Genomic DNA, 13,957 nt, shown 5'->3' on the forward strand with positions numbered 1-13,957 from the left:
ACTTTTAAGAGGAAATTATACAATTTTCTCATATTTTTAATTTGGTGAATAAGACTCAGTAAAATTGTCATAAATTCTTTATCATTTTCTTTTTGTTTCTTTCTTTCATAATGACTTTTTTTTTGTTTTTGCTTTTTTCTTCTCTGAAATTGATTTCTCTTGTAAAATAATATCTTCTCTTTTTTCACATATCTATCTAATTAATGTAGAATATTTATTTTAAATCTTTTATGTATAAAATTACCACGCCATATGATAAAATAAATTACAACTTAAACATTAATTCATTATTTTCTTTATTTAAAATAATTTATTACTTTATTAGTATCTATTCTTGATGAAATATTAAAAATTTATTTTCAAAATAAACAGGTTTAAAAAATCAAAATTAATAAATATTTATCATATCTTAAAAATATATAATACATCTAACGTTAAATTGCCACGAAGAACTCAGAAGCACATGTATTAAACAAATAATATCGGTGGAAAGTTCCTAACTTTACGAATTAAAATTAGGAAAAAAAACCAGGCACTCACTCTTACAGTCACAAAAGAAGTCGCACACTATCCTTTCCTAAGGAAAAAAAAAAGAAAAAAGAAAACTCTTCAATGGCGTCATCCTCACCGTCGGATCACAAGGCCACAATAATCGACGGCAAAGCCATCGCCCAGACCATCCGATCAGAGATCGCCGCCGAAGTCCGCCATCTCTCCGAGCAATACGGGAAGGTCAGTCCCTAAACGATTTCCAATTACAAAAATCACGGAAAACCAACCAAAACTCTTTGCCGAACGAGAAATCGAAAAAAATTGGTAAAATGTGTGTTGGTTCTCAGGTGCCGGGACTTGCGGTGGTGATTGTCGGGACCAGAAAGGATTCTCAGAGCTATGTGAGTATGAAGAGGAAGGCTTGCGCTGAAGTTGGAATCAAATCCTTCGATTTGGATCTTCCCGAGGATGTTTCGCAATCCGACCTTATCTGCAAAGTCCACGAGCTCAACGCCAATCCCGATGTACACGGTTTGAATCCTTTCCATTTCGTTTTTCTTGCGCAGATTCATAAATTTCGATATACTGTTATTAGATTATTTATCTGTTTGGGTGTTGAAAGTGTTCGTTTGTTCGTTTGTTTGTTCGTCTTTTTGTTGTTGTTGTGAATTCATCGTAGGTATACTAGTTCAGCTTCCATTGCCGAAGCATATAAACGAAGAGAAAGTTCTGAGTGAAATCAGCCTTGAGAAGGATGTCGATGGTTTTCATCCTCTTAACATCGGGAAGCTCGCAATGAAAGGCAGAGATTCTCTGTTCCTTCCTTGTACTCCCAAGGCAAGATTTTTTTTTTTTTTTTTTTTGGGTGTGTGTGTTGAATATGTAAGCAGATGTTAAACTACAAAATTGAAGATTTTATTGGTTTTAAACGTTGCCTTTTCTTTGCCTGCAGGGGTGCCTCGAGCTTCTCTCGCGAAGTGGTATAAGTGTGAAGGGAAAGAACGCAGTTGTGGTCGGCAGAAGTAACATAGTCGGGTTGCCGGTTGCGTTGCTTCTTTTGAAAGCAGATGCTACAGTTACCATTGTGCATTCGCGTTCTTCCGAGCCAGAAAAAGCCATCCGCGAAGCGGACATTGTTATTGCTGCAGCAGGGCAACCAATGATGGTAATTCATTGATTTTCTTATGTTTACTCTTCGTTAGCAAAGGAATTGTCTGCTTACTTTTCCTCGTTTAATCATTGTATGACTTCCTGTTAGTTAACTAGTACTGAGTTTGGTAACTTCTATCGAAATTTGCTGCAAGAGGAAGCCGATTGATTCTTATACCTAGCTATAAAACAAACACTGAAGATTATATTCTCAAATCTCAAATACTTCAAGCATCAAATAAATACGAAATTAAAAACTAGCTTAACCAAGAGAATGAAAAATAAACAGAGGGTCTTTTCCATTACCCATCAACTCTAGAAAGCTTTAATCAATTGCCGTTACTGGTTTGAAGTAGCAGATAGGTTCCTGGTATAATACATTAGTATATCCCGTAAGACAAAAAATCACGCTCCCAAATTTTTCTTTACCTATTCATTGTTTTGTAGACGCTAGTTCTTAATGGTGTGTTTGGTGTCTGATATATACGCAATGATTTTCTTTATGTATTTATTCATAAATTTACTCGTACAATTCCAGATCAAGGGCAGCTGGATCAAACCGGGCGCTGCAGTTATTGACGTTGGCACAAATGCTGTCGATGACCGAAGCAGAAAGTCAGGTTATAGGTTAGTTGGAGATGTAGATTTCCATGAAGCATGCAAGGTAGCGGGATGGATAACTCCTGTTCCGGGTGGGGTGGGGCCAATGACCGTCGCAATGCTTCTCAAGAATACGTTGGAAGGCGCCAAGCGCATTATCGTCCAGTAAAGCTTCTGTCTGCTTAAGACGCTGCAGAATAAGATAAAAGAAATTCCATTCTGGGATAAAGATGTCTCAGGACAAATTGTATCCATAATTCTATGGATTTCTTGTTTTCTTGTTACAAAATCCCATCATAATGTCCGGATTTTCCTTTCCGAGTACATCACTTGTTAATGAAATTGCGCGTTTTGGAAAGTTGATGGTACTGCTCAACTAGATTTATTTTTCCGTAATTATTGGTTAATACATCACATGCTTGTATCTTTGAGCTCTTTCTCAAATGACTTGTATAAATCAAACACTTTAATTTCTGTTTGCTTGTAGTTTTCTTATTGCCAAAATGAATTGTATTACATATCAGTGAGTTGATTAGCGAAATGGATGAAAAAATGGTTGGTAGCTGGACGTCCCTATCTGGCATTGGAAATGATTCTTTGAATGAAATACGACGGGTTTATTTATAATTTATCTACTTGAAGGGCTGATCCTATTTAAGCAAAACAAAACTAGATAGTTCATCCAATTGGATGGATGAGATCTATATTGAACACACACAACACTATTCAATAACCTAGTCCTAATTTTAAACGAGTCTGTACTTTAACTATGATAAGCAAATTCTAATTGAAAATTTTAATCATATTAGTCAATGACGTTATTTTTTGTTTGTTAATTCGGAACGCCATCAAATTACTCACAGAAATAAGGTTGGTTAGTATGTTTGCTTCATAAGGTCGTATGTCAACAGTTACTTGCTAATTCTGATTACGTGATGACTTAGACCTTATTTGGACAAAATGATCATTTGATGTGTCGTACACGTTCGCTAGCTCCCAAGATTCCAATGTGCTACAGAAAGCACAAAAAGTCTTCATCTTTTGGTGGTATATCCAAATCCAATCTTTCTTGCATGTCAATATATAAAAGCATGTAACATAACATTCCCCCTGTATCCTCAGCCAATATCATCACATTGAAATAGACAATGGGGGTTCCGTCATTTTTCCTTTCCTTTCTTGTTCTTGTTCTTGTTCTTCCGGAACTGAGCGTTGCGTGGGATACTCATCCGCCTCCTCTATGCGGGCCCGTTAAAGCCAATGATTCCGATAGGATTGAGTTTGCTCTAAACTTAGAATTCTTGGAGGCGTAGTTACTCACATGGTCTTTATCCTCTTGACTGCCTTCAGAGTCTTCATCACTCCACGTCGCATTCAGTGACTTCTTCTTCTTTAGAGTGTTGGCACACTCGGATTGAATGTGGCCGTAACCGTCATATTTTCGGCATTGAATACCCCTATTTTTTGTCTTCATCTCTGTGTTATTTACTGCAGCTTTAGTCTTCTAGAAATGGTTTGAGTTTCTAAAGTTTGGTGTGTGGTTCTTGTTATTGAACTTCTTCATCACCTTGTTGAAATTCTTTGATAACCGTGCTATGGACTTGGTTAAGTCTTTTTCATCATCGGATTCAACTGCTTCAACTTCGGCTTGAAAAGCAATGTTTTTCTCATTCTCCTTCTTGTTTTCATTCAGGTTCATCTCGAAAGTACGCAAAGAGCCCATTAATTCGTCAAGCTTCATTGACCGCACGTCTTTGGCCTCTTCAATAGCTGTCACTTTGTAAGCAAACCTTCGAGGGAGTGATCTCAATGCCTTCCTCACCAGTTTTTCCTCAGAAATTTTCTCACCAAGTACAAAAGCCTCAGTAGCAATAATATCACATAACTTCGAATTGAAATCAGAAATTGTTTCATCTTCAAGCATGCGTAAGTTTTCAAACCTGGTAGTGAGAATTTGAAGTTTTGATAGTCTCACGGCTGCCGTGCCCTCATGTGCCGTCTGTAGAATTTCTCAAGCCTCCTTGGCCGACTCACATGTAGAAATGAGTTTGAATTGATTGGCATCCACTCCATTAAAAATATCATTTAGCGCTCTTGAGTTGTTATTTGCCAATTTGTCTTCTTCAGTGGACCATTTCTCTTCAGGCTTCATAACTTCTTTCCCTTCAGAGTCCATGGTTACTGGATGTTTCCATCCAATCAATACAACACGCCATGCCTTTTCATCGATTGCCTTGATAAACGCTTTCATGCGAGCTTTTCAATATGAATAATTGGATCCATCAAGAAGAGGAAGGTGCGAAACTGAGCAACCTTCTTTCAGAAAGTCCATCCCTGACAGACCAAATCTCAAAACCTCACCAAACAAACGGTTGGTTAACCGCTCTGATACCAATTGTTACGTCCGTTTTTCAGTCGGTGTCACAAAGAGTGTTATAACATTTGTTGTAACACTGATGACAAATACGTGCAGATGTCTTTTATGTTTCTGTTGATCTTTCTGCACTTGTAATTTGCTACTGCTGAATTAAAGAAAAATTATATCCATCTGCACGTATTTGTCATCAGTGTTATAACACTTTTTGTGACACCGACCGAAAAACAGACCTAACATAAACTACTTAAGAGTATTAAATGTAAAAAGAAAAAGGAAAAGAACACATAAAACCTCTAACACTTCCGGGAGAGTTACTCATCATGTAATGAAATCAATGAAAGATGTTAATTAACCTATAATATTATTAATGAAATTCAATCTCAGAAGTTTCATTTCAAATAAACAGCAAAATCCAAAATAACAAAAAATTAAGATCGAATGCTTCATCACAGGATAAGACCCCATATAGAACCAAAAGAAGAATTTCTTAGAGAAGAAGAAAACTCTAAAATTTTAGTGTGTCTCAAATGAGAAGTGGAATCTTTTTTGTACGGCTTAGAGCATTACATGTTTTTAGCTAAAACAACTAATGATTTAGCTTTTTTTTTTTTTTTTTTTTTTTTTTTTTTTAAAAATTTTTTCCCCCCTTTATATATATAAACTTTTCTCCACTTCAACCATTAGCTAAATGGTTAGCTATTTTAGAGAATGTCTTTCACACTTGTTAAATATAGCTAGCATGAAGTTATTTTTATATTATTTTATTCTTTTAACTGTAATAAATGTAAACTCTTTTTTAAATTTAATAAAATTATTTATATTTTAAATTTAATAAATATTAAAATAATTTATATTTAGCTAAAATATGAAGTATGGTTAGAGCGACTCATTAAAAAGTTGCTAGCTAAAATAATTTTCTAGTCATTTTAGCTAGAATTTAGTTAAAATTTAGAGAATTTTCTCGGAGATGCTCTTAGAGAAGAAAATGACCTCATCTCTTTTTGATCATGTGGAAAAACGAGATCACATTCTGGGAGTTTTCTTTTGATTTTTCCAACTTCATGGGATTATTTCAAGACTCAATTTCTTATTCACCCGCTCACCATTTTAAGGATATAAATTTATTATTTCGATCTACTCGTGTGAGAGAACACAAATCTAAAATTAATCGTCATTAACACGAAGTGGGTCCTATTCAAAATTTGAGTATCAAAATAATACCTTAAAAAAAAGGTTTCCAAACTATTTTTCCAACCGTGGACACACTCACAAGCATTTAATTCTTCGTACAAAGTTTGGTTTGGGTGATGAATTAGCAGTTCGGTATCTGCCTAATTTAGTCTGACAATATCAAAGATATGATTTACACGTTAGCAAGCAGCAAATTAAATTCAATTTATGTACTTGAAGAAAAAGCATATCATGACAGAAAAGTGGTACATGCTTAATTCCCTCCATCATAAGCACTTGGCTAGCTTCTTGATCTGGTTGTTTTAAACGAGTCTGTACTTTAACAGTGACGTTATTTTTTGTTTGTTAATTCGGAACGCCATCTAATTACTCACAGAAATAAGGTTGGTTTGTATGTTTGCTTCATAATGTCATATGTCAACAGTTACTTGCTAATTCTGATTACGTGATGACTTAGACCTTATTTGGACAAAATGATCATTTGATGTGTCGTACACGTTCGCTAGCTCCCAAGATTCCAATGTGCTACAGAAAGCACAAAAAGTCTTCATCTTTTGGTGGTATATCCAAATCCAATCTTTCTTGCATGTCAATATATAAAAGCATGTAACATAACATTCCCCCTGTATCCTCAGCCAATATCATCACATTGAAATAGACAATGGGGGTTCCGTCATTTTTCCTTTCCTTTCTTGTTCTTGTTCTTGTTCTTCTGGAACTGAGCGTTGCGTGGGATACTTATCCGCCTCCTCTATGCGGGCCCGTTAAAGCCAACGATTCCGATAGGATTGAGTTTGCTCTGAACTTAGAATTCTTGGAGGCGCAGTTGTTCTTGTGTGCAGCTACCGGGAAAGGCCTCGACTCCATAAATAAATCTCTGGCCAAAGGTGGCCCTCCTTCTATTGGATGTGAGAAGGCCAATCTGGACGATCTTGTTTATAGGATCACTGAGGAGTTTGCCTATCAAGAAGTTGGCCATATCAGGTTCGTCAGTACCAAAAACATCAACTATTAACTACTTGATGAACGTTTTTACATGTTATAATATATATATATATATATATGTACATGTATATATGTCGTTACGATTATTTTATATTTCTTTTAACCATAAAAAATGTGAAACGCATGCATGCAGGGCCATTGTTGATGAAGTGGGAGGATTTCCTAGGCCTTTGATAAATATCAGCCGTGAGACTTTCGCAGAAATATTTGACCGAGCAGTTGGTTACCCTCTGAAACCTCCATTTGACCCATACAAGAACTCACTCAACTTTCTCCTAACAATTTACTTAATACCTTATGTGGGGCTAGTAGGCTATGTTGGCGCCATTCCAAATCTCGAGTCTAAATCTTCTCGGAGAGTAAGATTAACCCCTTCACTAAAACCTCTTTCCTTGCTCAGCCAGGCTTGTGGTTTTATCTCACATGGTCTAGACTTCAATTCCTCAGAATCATCTGCTTGGTGAAAAACTGAAACTTTCATACTTTTCAAAAAAAAAAAAAAAAAAAAAGGAAAAAAAAAAAATTCCATCTCATAAAAAACGAGGAAGGGTGTTTTTCTTTTTTCCCTTCTATTTTCATATGTAATGGAAAAAAAATGTCAGGATAAAAATCTTATAGTATTTAAACGTTCATCATAAAATAAAGAAACCATGTATACATGTTTATTATTGTAGACTATACACGTAGTAAATGTTTTCTTTATTGCCGGACGTGATACATGCAGTTAGTGGCTAAACTCTTGGGCGTGGAGTCTGGCCAGGATGCAGTTATACGCGCATTGCTGTACGAGAGAGGCAAAGAGGAAGTGTATCCATATAAGATAACAGTTGAACAATTTACCATTGCTATTTCATCTCTTTTTGACGAGCTCGCCACGTGTGGCATAAAAGACGAAGGCCTAAGAGTACCACTGGAGCTCGGGGCGGAGAACCGGACCACCAGTAACATCCTGTCGGCCGACGTTTACTCCCTCTCCTATGCGCGAACCGAGACGGAGATCTTGAGGACAATATACGGAACCGGCGACGAATCGAAGCCCGGCGGATTCTTCCCTCGTGGTGCCAATGGGAACATAGCCAGGAGTTTGCTTGACCAAGGTTATTAGGAGCCCTTGCTCACAATTGTTGGCTCTCGGCATGAATAAGGAACGGCTGTGAAAACTTAGAATAAGTGAAGTAATAATAGTGCTATTAGTTAAGTGTGTTCTGATAAGAATAATATTATCCGTGATAGTAATGCGGTTTGGACTTAGTAAATTGCCATTAGTCATCAGGGAATCTTGTTTTTATTTCGTAAGTTGATTCTTAATTCTTACATCTACAACTATTAAGGTGTGTTTGGTTGGAGGTAATAGAATAGAAAAGCAAGACAATTCCTCTGTCAAGGCCTGAATATTTTGTTTGATTAAGAAATTTTTATCAGAAAGGCCTTTCTAATGGAAAGCCCATTCACCCATTTTGGTGGAAATGCCATTCATCCCATGATTCAGTGGAATTGTGATTCTGACGTTGGTGGAATTATTTTTTCCCTGACTATCCTCTCCATCTTCTGAACACAAAGTACACGAAAATCAAAACCCATATGTTCTTCTTTCTCAAATCCAACCGCCGGAACTAGCATTGAGCACAGCCGGAGATCGTCGGAGTTCACACCAAGTGGCGCCTAAATCGACATTCCACTGTCGAATTGAAGCTTCACTAGCCGAGTTTGGCTCTGTCCATTGTCTTTTTTAGTCTGTCAGTCTTCTTCCTCACAGCAGAAGACAATTTCATGTGTAAAAAATGATGGTTTTGTACCCAAAAGGAAAAATTCCTTTGAAATTGTAGCCGATTTCGTTCTATTGTTGACATGGATTTCATTTCTATGTGTTTGTACGCAGAAATTAATGGGTTTCTTTTTCCAGATTTAGTTTGTTCAGATTTTTGGTTTTTCAGATATGAGTTTGTTCTTCAAAATGGTTTTATTGCATAGTGATTACAGATTTGTAGGTGTTCTTTGATTATGGTCTTTTTTTACATTTGGGGTATTACATAATTGTTCTCAGACAATGATTTTTTCCACATTTGGGTAAACTCTGGATTGTGTTTTTTCATATTTATAGTTGTTCTTCGGCAAAGAAAATTGTATCTTGAACTTGATTAATGTTGAGAACAATCTCATGAAAAAAAAAAAAACTAAAAACAAAAGAAACATTGATTATGTAATTTGATTTTTTTATTGAGGATAGTTTTGTGTACACACAATCAATCTCATTTCATTCTGAAGTTATTTCATAACTCTAACCAAGTAAAAGAATTAATTTTTGTTTCCAGTGCATTCTTTTTCTATTCCATTCTCATTTGTATTACCATTACTATCACTATTCCCTCCTTATAACACACCCTTAGTAGTACCAACTGGCAATGCCAATAACAAGCATTTTGTACGCTTTCATCTAAAACAGAAATAATATAAATGCTCAGAAACTTTATGAAAGGAAAGAAACGACATAATATTAAATAAACTTTGAAGTAAACGTATCACGTTAAACTAGCGGTTGAGTCCCCTGCATCACCTTTCCAGCTCTTATTCACAAGGAATTCAGAAAACTCAGTCAAGTACTTATTCTGAAGTTCTAAGTTACCAAAAATCTTCCTCATGCCCTGTGCCTTTTCCCTGAGTTGCTCTCCATCTTGGTCAACCATGACTCGCCGAATCGACTCGGCCGCTGAGTCACGTGTAAATGACCCGGTTTTGTCATCCCGGGGTATTTCCAACCCTACATTTTGGCCATCCAAAAACCTTGCAATCAACCCTTGATCCGCGCTTCCCCCAGGAAACAAAATCAAAGCCCGCCCAAACTCGAGTGCCTCGATAACAGAACTCCAACCGCAATGAGTCACGAACCCGCCGACCGACCGGTGAGCCAAAATACCAAGCTGGGGCGCCCAACCTCTCAACACCAAGCCCCGACCCGAGACCCGGTTTTCGAAACCAGGTGAAACTATATCCAAACCAAAAATTCCTTCAACTAGCGGGCGATCATTTACCACCCAGATAAAGGGCAACCCGGATTTCTCTAACCCATGAGCTAACTCGTGCATTAAATCTTGACTCAAACTCACCTCAGTACCGAGCGCAGTGTAAACCACTGATTTCTCTTCTTTATTATCAAGCCATTGTTTCAAACCTTTCCATTTCTCATCTTCTAGGGAGTTATCATCATTCAAAGAAGGTGGTAGTAGCCCAACTGGAAGGACTGGCTTTTGGTAAAGCCTTTTGAGTTGACTCAGTGTCTCAGCCTCAAACTCAGGACAACTTCTAACGATCACAACATCGGTGCCCAGAACCACTTGAGCCCACCGCTGATGATCGGAAATCTCGGAGTCCATGCAGCTCCAATGGCTCGCAATCTCATGCGGCTTGTAAGCGATGTTGTTGGAATGAAACTCCATCCATGCTGGGACGACGGTGAAGTCCTTTGGTTTCTGTAGGTAGCCGCCTAAGATCTCCAATGGCGATCCGAAAACGACAATGCTGTAGCATTCAATATGGGAAAGCAAACCAACTTGATCCCGAGTGGACTCGTAACTCGGGATAGCCAGTGACAGGCAAAGTCATGGATAATCCAGTTTATGTCGTTTGAGTCTTTGAGGAACTGAGCCAGGCCGAGTTGGAGCTTGTCGTAGGCCTTCTTGAGGAAAGGGACTTTGTCGGTCGGTAACTCGGAGGTTGACTCAGCGCCTCGAGGCAATCCATCTACGCGAGGCAAAGGAAGTGAAACCAAGGTTAGGAGATGGGAAAGATTTTGAGGAATCAGTTTTGCGAGGCGGTTTAGGTGTTTAGGGGTTGAAATGAATGAAATTTTGTGACCCTTTTGAGCTAAGAACTTGGAGAGCTCAAAATATGGCATTTGGTGGCCATGAGCTAGCCATGGGAACACTGCTATGTGAAGAACGTTCTGGTTCTTGTTGGACTCCATTGTTGGCATTAGGAGTCGCTGATTAATTGGCCTTATATTATGGTCAAGTATTCACATGCTCTTCAGAAAGAAAAAAAAGAAAAAAAAAACTATTCACATGATCTTGATACGTCATGTGAAGATCAATAATACATCTCAGATAATAATTAAATAGACATGTGCACCTGATGCGCATATTAATTAAATTTGTGAGCCAAATCCCTGATTAAAAAGCAGTAATTTTATGGTTTGTATCGTGGTCGTTACATGAAACGACAATGTTTTATTTTCTTTATATATGGGTGTGATGCACGATTATTACTTATATTATTTATAATCTTTTGAGTAAACGCAATAATAATGATAAAGAATAACAAACGGCCATAAAAAACATGATCACATTGACTATTTTTTTATTATTATTTTTTTATTTTATAGTTTGATCACATTGAATTTCCCCTCACATGGCTAGTCTTATTCTAATATTGAATATTCGTCTCCTACATACATATTACACACACACACACATTTACTTTTTTAAGTATTTGCTAGGACTTAGAAAACCAGTTGCACCACTAGAAGTTAAATTGTCTCATGTGCCGTTAGCAAAATTTTTGTTTCCTTAAAACTTCTATATTTCATTTAGTTGATATATGCAATAATGCAAAAAACACTAAAAGACGGCTGCTTATCCTCATAGTACAAAACCAATTTTAAAACCATCGGTAAATACTTTGTTGGTTTTCTGTTTATCGTTGTTTTACAAGTGCCTTTTTTTTTTCCTCTGAAGTTTTGTTTCTTGATTATTTTTTGGGTATTAAGGGCCTGTTCTTTTAGAGTGTGACTTGAGTGTAGTTCTTGAGTTGAATTTGAGTTATAACTTGATTTAAAGTTGTAACTTGAGTTTGTATTTGGTTGTGTACATTTGAGTTATGGTTTGAGATAATAATCTTTTTTGAGTTTGTGTTTGAGTGAGTCAAAAGAAAGAAAGAAAAAAATGTAAAAACTAGTTTTGAGTGATCATCCGATTCTTCTTTTTTTTTTTTTTTTTTTCTCGTTCGAGAGATTATGTGAAAGGTGGCCTCCCCCGGGAAACATGGCCCAATTTCTCTTCTTTATTTTTTATTTTGGGTTTCTTTATTTTTTTAGATTTTATTCGTTTTTTCGTTGTCAACGCATAGAAATAAATAATCTCAATCAGGATTAAAACGAAAAAGTTATAGCATTTTTAAGAATAGAAAAAATACTGTTCAATAATTTGAGTTTGAGTTTCTGAATTCGAGTTGAAGGGGAAACTTGAACTCGAGTTTTAGTCCCAAACTTGAGTTCAAACTCGAGTTCAAACTTAATAGAACATGAACTTGAATAAAGTTGGAACTCGAGTTACCTTTTTTTGAGTTTTTAACCCTGCCGAATAGCCCCTAAGTCATTTCATTCCCAAATGAACTGATAGGTGAAAATCCGTTAACTAAATAATGGATAAAGTTTAGGGATTTTTTGCTAAAATTAAAAAGAACACGAATTAAGTTGTCACCTATTAAAAAGTTTTGACAACTGTTGAAGGTGGAATTTCGTCAAAAAGACCTTACCGGATTACCCCATGGTAGCCCGTTGGGTTACCGGTTTGGAACTTAGGATTTCATTGAATATGCTGGAATTCGTAGTAGGGTTTTTGCTAGGTTGTGAAGTAAGTGAGATTATGCTTATGAAAGTAAGAACACACAGGAATTTTATAGTGGCACAGTCTGTTAATCAAGAGCTACATCCACTGTATTGTATTTCTCTTGTCTTTGTTCTTACAAGTTACAAATGCGTAAGGAAAAAAAAATTCATCCCCCTCTCTCTCGGGGGCTCTTCCCTTTTATAGTGGATATTGCATGAGTCTCTGCCCAATGGTAGGCGGTTTGGACCATTTGACTGTCTCCTTCATGAGGCCCGCCCACTCGAGTGGCCTATGGCCTCTTTTGTTCAGACCGTAGCCTGCCATTACCTTTTGGACTGTTCACTCATCCAATTTGTCCCTCCATTACGGCTCTGTAGATCCCTGTAATAGCTAGTGATCCGTTCCAGGCGCTTTTAGAGGCTTGTAATCATTTCCTATACAACTGACATTCTCCAAATCCAGACGCAACCTTGGGATATTAAGCTGAAATTCTCAGGGGCTTCCTTGGGATGTGGATCGAGTTGCTTGTGCTCTGCCATCTGCGCCTATGCTAACATCTTCCGTGGGTAGTGTAATGACTGAGAAAATTTCAGACCTTAAATAATACAATTCATGTATTTTTAAGCCAAGGATTTTCTTAGAAAATATTATGTTATATTGTGAATGGAGGATTTATGGAATTAATATATGTATTCCTAAATTCTATAGCAAATTTCATGTTAAGTTCATGTTTCGATCAAGTAAATTCGATCGATAAATTCTCACCGTATTTTAAGGCAGAATAATTTTCAGTACAAGTATAGTTTGAGAATCTTAATTTCAAGAATCTCTAAGCACAGCACGATGTTAGCGGCATATAAAAAAAACGCACTGACATTTTAAAAGAAGAAAAAAATCCTTAATTGCCAAACAGTTAGGTTAAAGTCACAAGATAAATACCTATAGTAGATGGATACAATATGAGCTCGGGAGTTGACACTGTCAGAAACGTCATTCTCGGGATAGAATACAGAAAATTAAAATTTAGAATTTGTTCAGTCTAAAATTAATTTCAAGACTTGAAACAGTTTGAAATATTACGCGAGTAAGAATATAAAACAATATTTAATTATTCAGAAATTGATATTGGACTGTAAGTAGTAGATTAACTTACGTGAGCTAAACTAATTACCTCTAATCAGTATAAATTTAATCTGTTTAGAGGAAATAATTGAGGATAAGATCAGGCACGTAATCTTGCCTTAATCAGATACTTTATATAGTGAAATTTTTAGGGTTCTTGCACTTTCTTTCTCTTATTCTCGCTCATTCTCTCTCTCCTCTCACGTTCTCTCTCACACAAACCATCAATGGCCAAATACTCAAGTTAAGATTCCGACCTCCATTTTTGACACCGCCGGTGTCAATAGAAAGATCTCGACGAGCTGAGTTCAACGACATGCGGCACGACCTCCAACCCCGCCGGAATCAGCCGCAATCGCCGGGGGAAGTTCTGAAATTCCCATTTCTTCCCGTCATGATATCTCCGCCATCCGACCTC

At 36.9% G+C, this 13,957-nt stretch overlaps 3 protein-coding genes and 1 pseudogene across 3 annotated transcripts in view; 3 read left to right on the forward strand and 1 right to left on the reverse strand.

Annotated features, from left to right (window-relative positions):
• The first annotated feature begins 471 nt into the window (after positions 1-471).
• Positions 472-2,715, forward strand: LOC21392428 (bifunctional protein FolD 2). Its single transcript, XM_024161944.1, has 5 exons — positions 472-732; positions 840-1,023; positions 1,172-1,329; positions 1,445-1,657; positions 2,180-2,715. The coding sequence occupies exons 1-5, from the start codon at positions 613-615 to the stop codon at positions 2,408-2,410; spliced, it is 906 nt and encodes a 301-aa protein (XP_024017712.1). The 5' UTR covers positions 472-612; the 3' UTR covers positions 2,411-2,715.
• A 3,638-nt stretch (positions 2,716-6,353) lies between these two features.
• Positions 6,354-8,195, forward strand: LOC21392429 (desiccation-related protein PCC13-62). The gene is made up of 3 exons (XM_010092504.2): positions 6,354-6,793; positions 6,948-7,173; positions 7,539-8,195. The coding sequence occupies exons 1-3, from the start codon at positions 6,471-6,473 to the stop codon at positions 7,917-7,919; spliced, it is 930 nt and encodes a 309-aa protein (XP_010090806.1). The 5' UTR covers positions 6,354-6,470; the 3' UTR covers positions 7,920-8,195.
• A 1,138-nt stretch (positions 8,196-9,333) lies between these two features.
• Positions 9,334-10,775, reverse strand: LOC112090502 (annotated as a pseudogene).
• A 1,579-nt stretch (positions 10,776-12,354) lies between these two features.
• The window catches only part of LOC21412245 (desiccation-related protein PCC13-62), a 16,670-nt gene continuing 15,067 nt past the window's right edge, over positions 12,355-13,957 (forward strand). Inside the window, exon 1 of the mRNA XM_024161958.1 lies at positions 12,355-12,441. Coding sequence (XP_024017726.1) covers positions 12,355-12,441 — 87 coding nt within the window. The remainder of the gene's footprint in view (positions 12,442-13,957) is intronic.

Source organism: Morus notabilis, unplaced genomic scaffold (genome assembly GCF_000414095.1).
Source record: "Morus notabilis unplaced genomic scaffold, ASM41409v2 Scaffold650, whole genome shotgun sequence".
NCBI classification, from domain to species: Eukaryota; Viridiplantae; Streptophyta; class Magnoliopsida; order Rosales; family Moraceae; genus Morus; species Morus notabilis.

Coding starts and splice junctions, on each gene's coding strand:
- LOC21392428 (XM_024161944.1), top strand. CDS start 613: ATGGCGTCATCCTCACCGTCGGATCACAAGGCCACAATAATCGACGGC. Junction 1,024..1,171: donor CGCCAATCCCGATGTACACG/GTTTGAATCCTT, acceptor AATTCATCGTAG/GTATACTAGTTCAGCTTCCA. Junction 1,658..2,179: donor CAGCAGGGCAACCAATGATG/GTAATTCATTGA, acceptor GTACAATTCCAG/ATCAAGGGCAGCTGGATCAA.
- LOC21392429 (XM_010092504.2), top strand. CDS start 6,471: ATGGGGGTTCCGTCATTTTTCCTTTCCTTTCTTGTTCTTGTTCTTGTT. Junction 6,794..6,947: donor CAAGAAGTTGGCCATATCAG/GTTCGTCAGTAC, acceptor GCATGCATGCAG/GGCCATTGTTGATGAAGTGG. Junction 7,174..7,538: donor AGTCTAAATCTTCTCGGAGA/GTAAGATTAACC, acceptor TGATACATGCAG/TTAGTGGCTAAACTCTTGGG.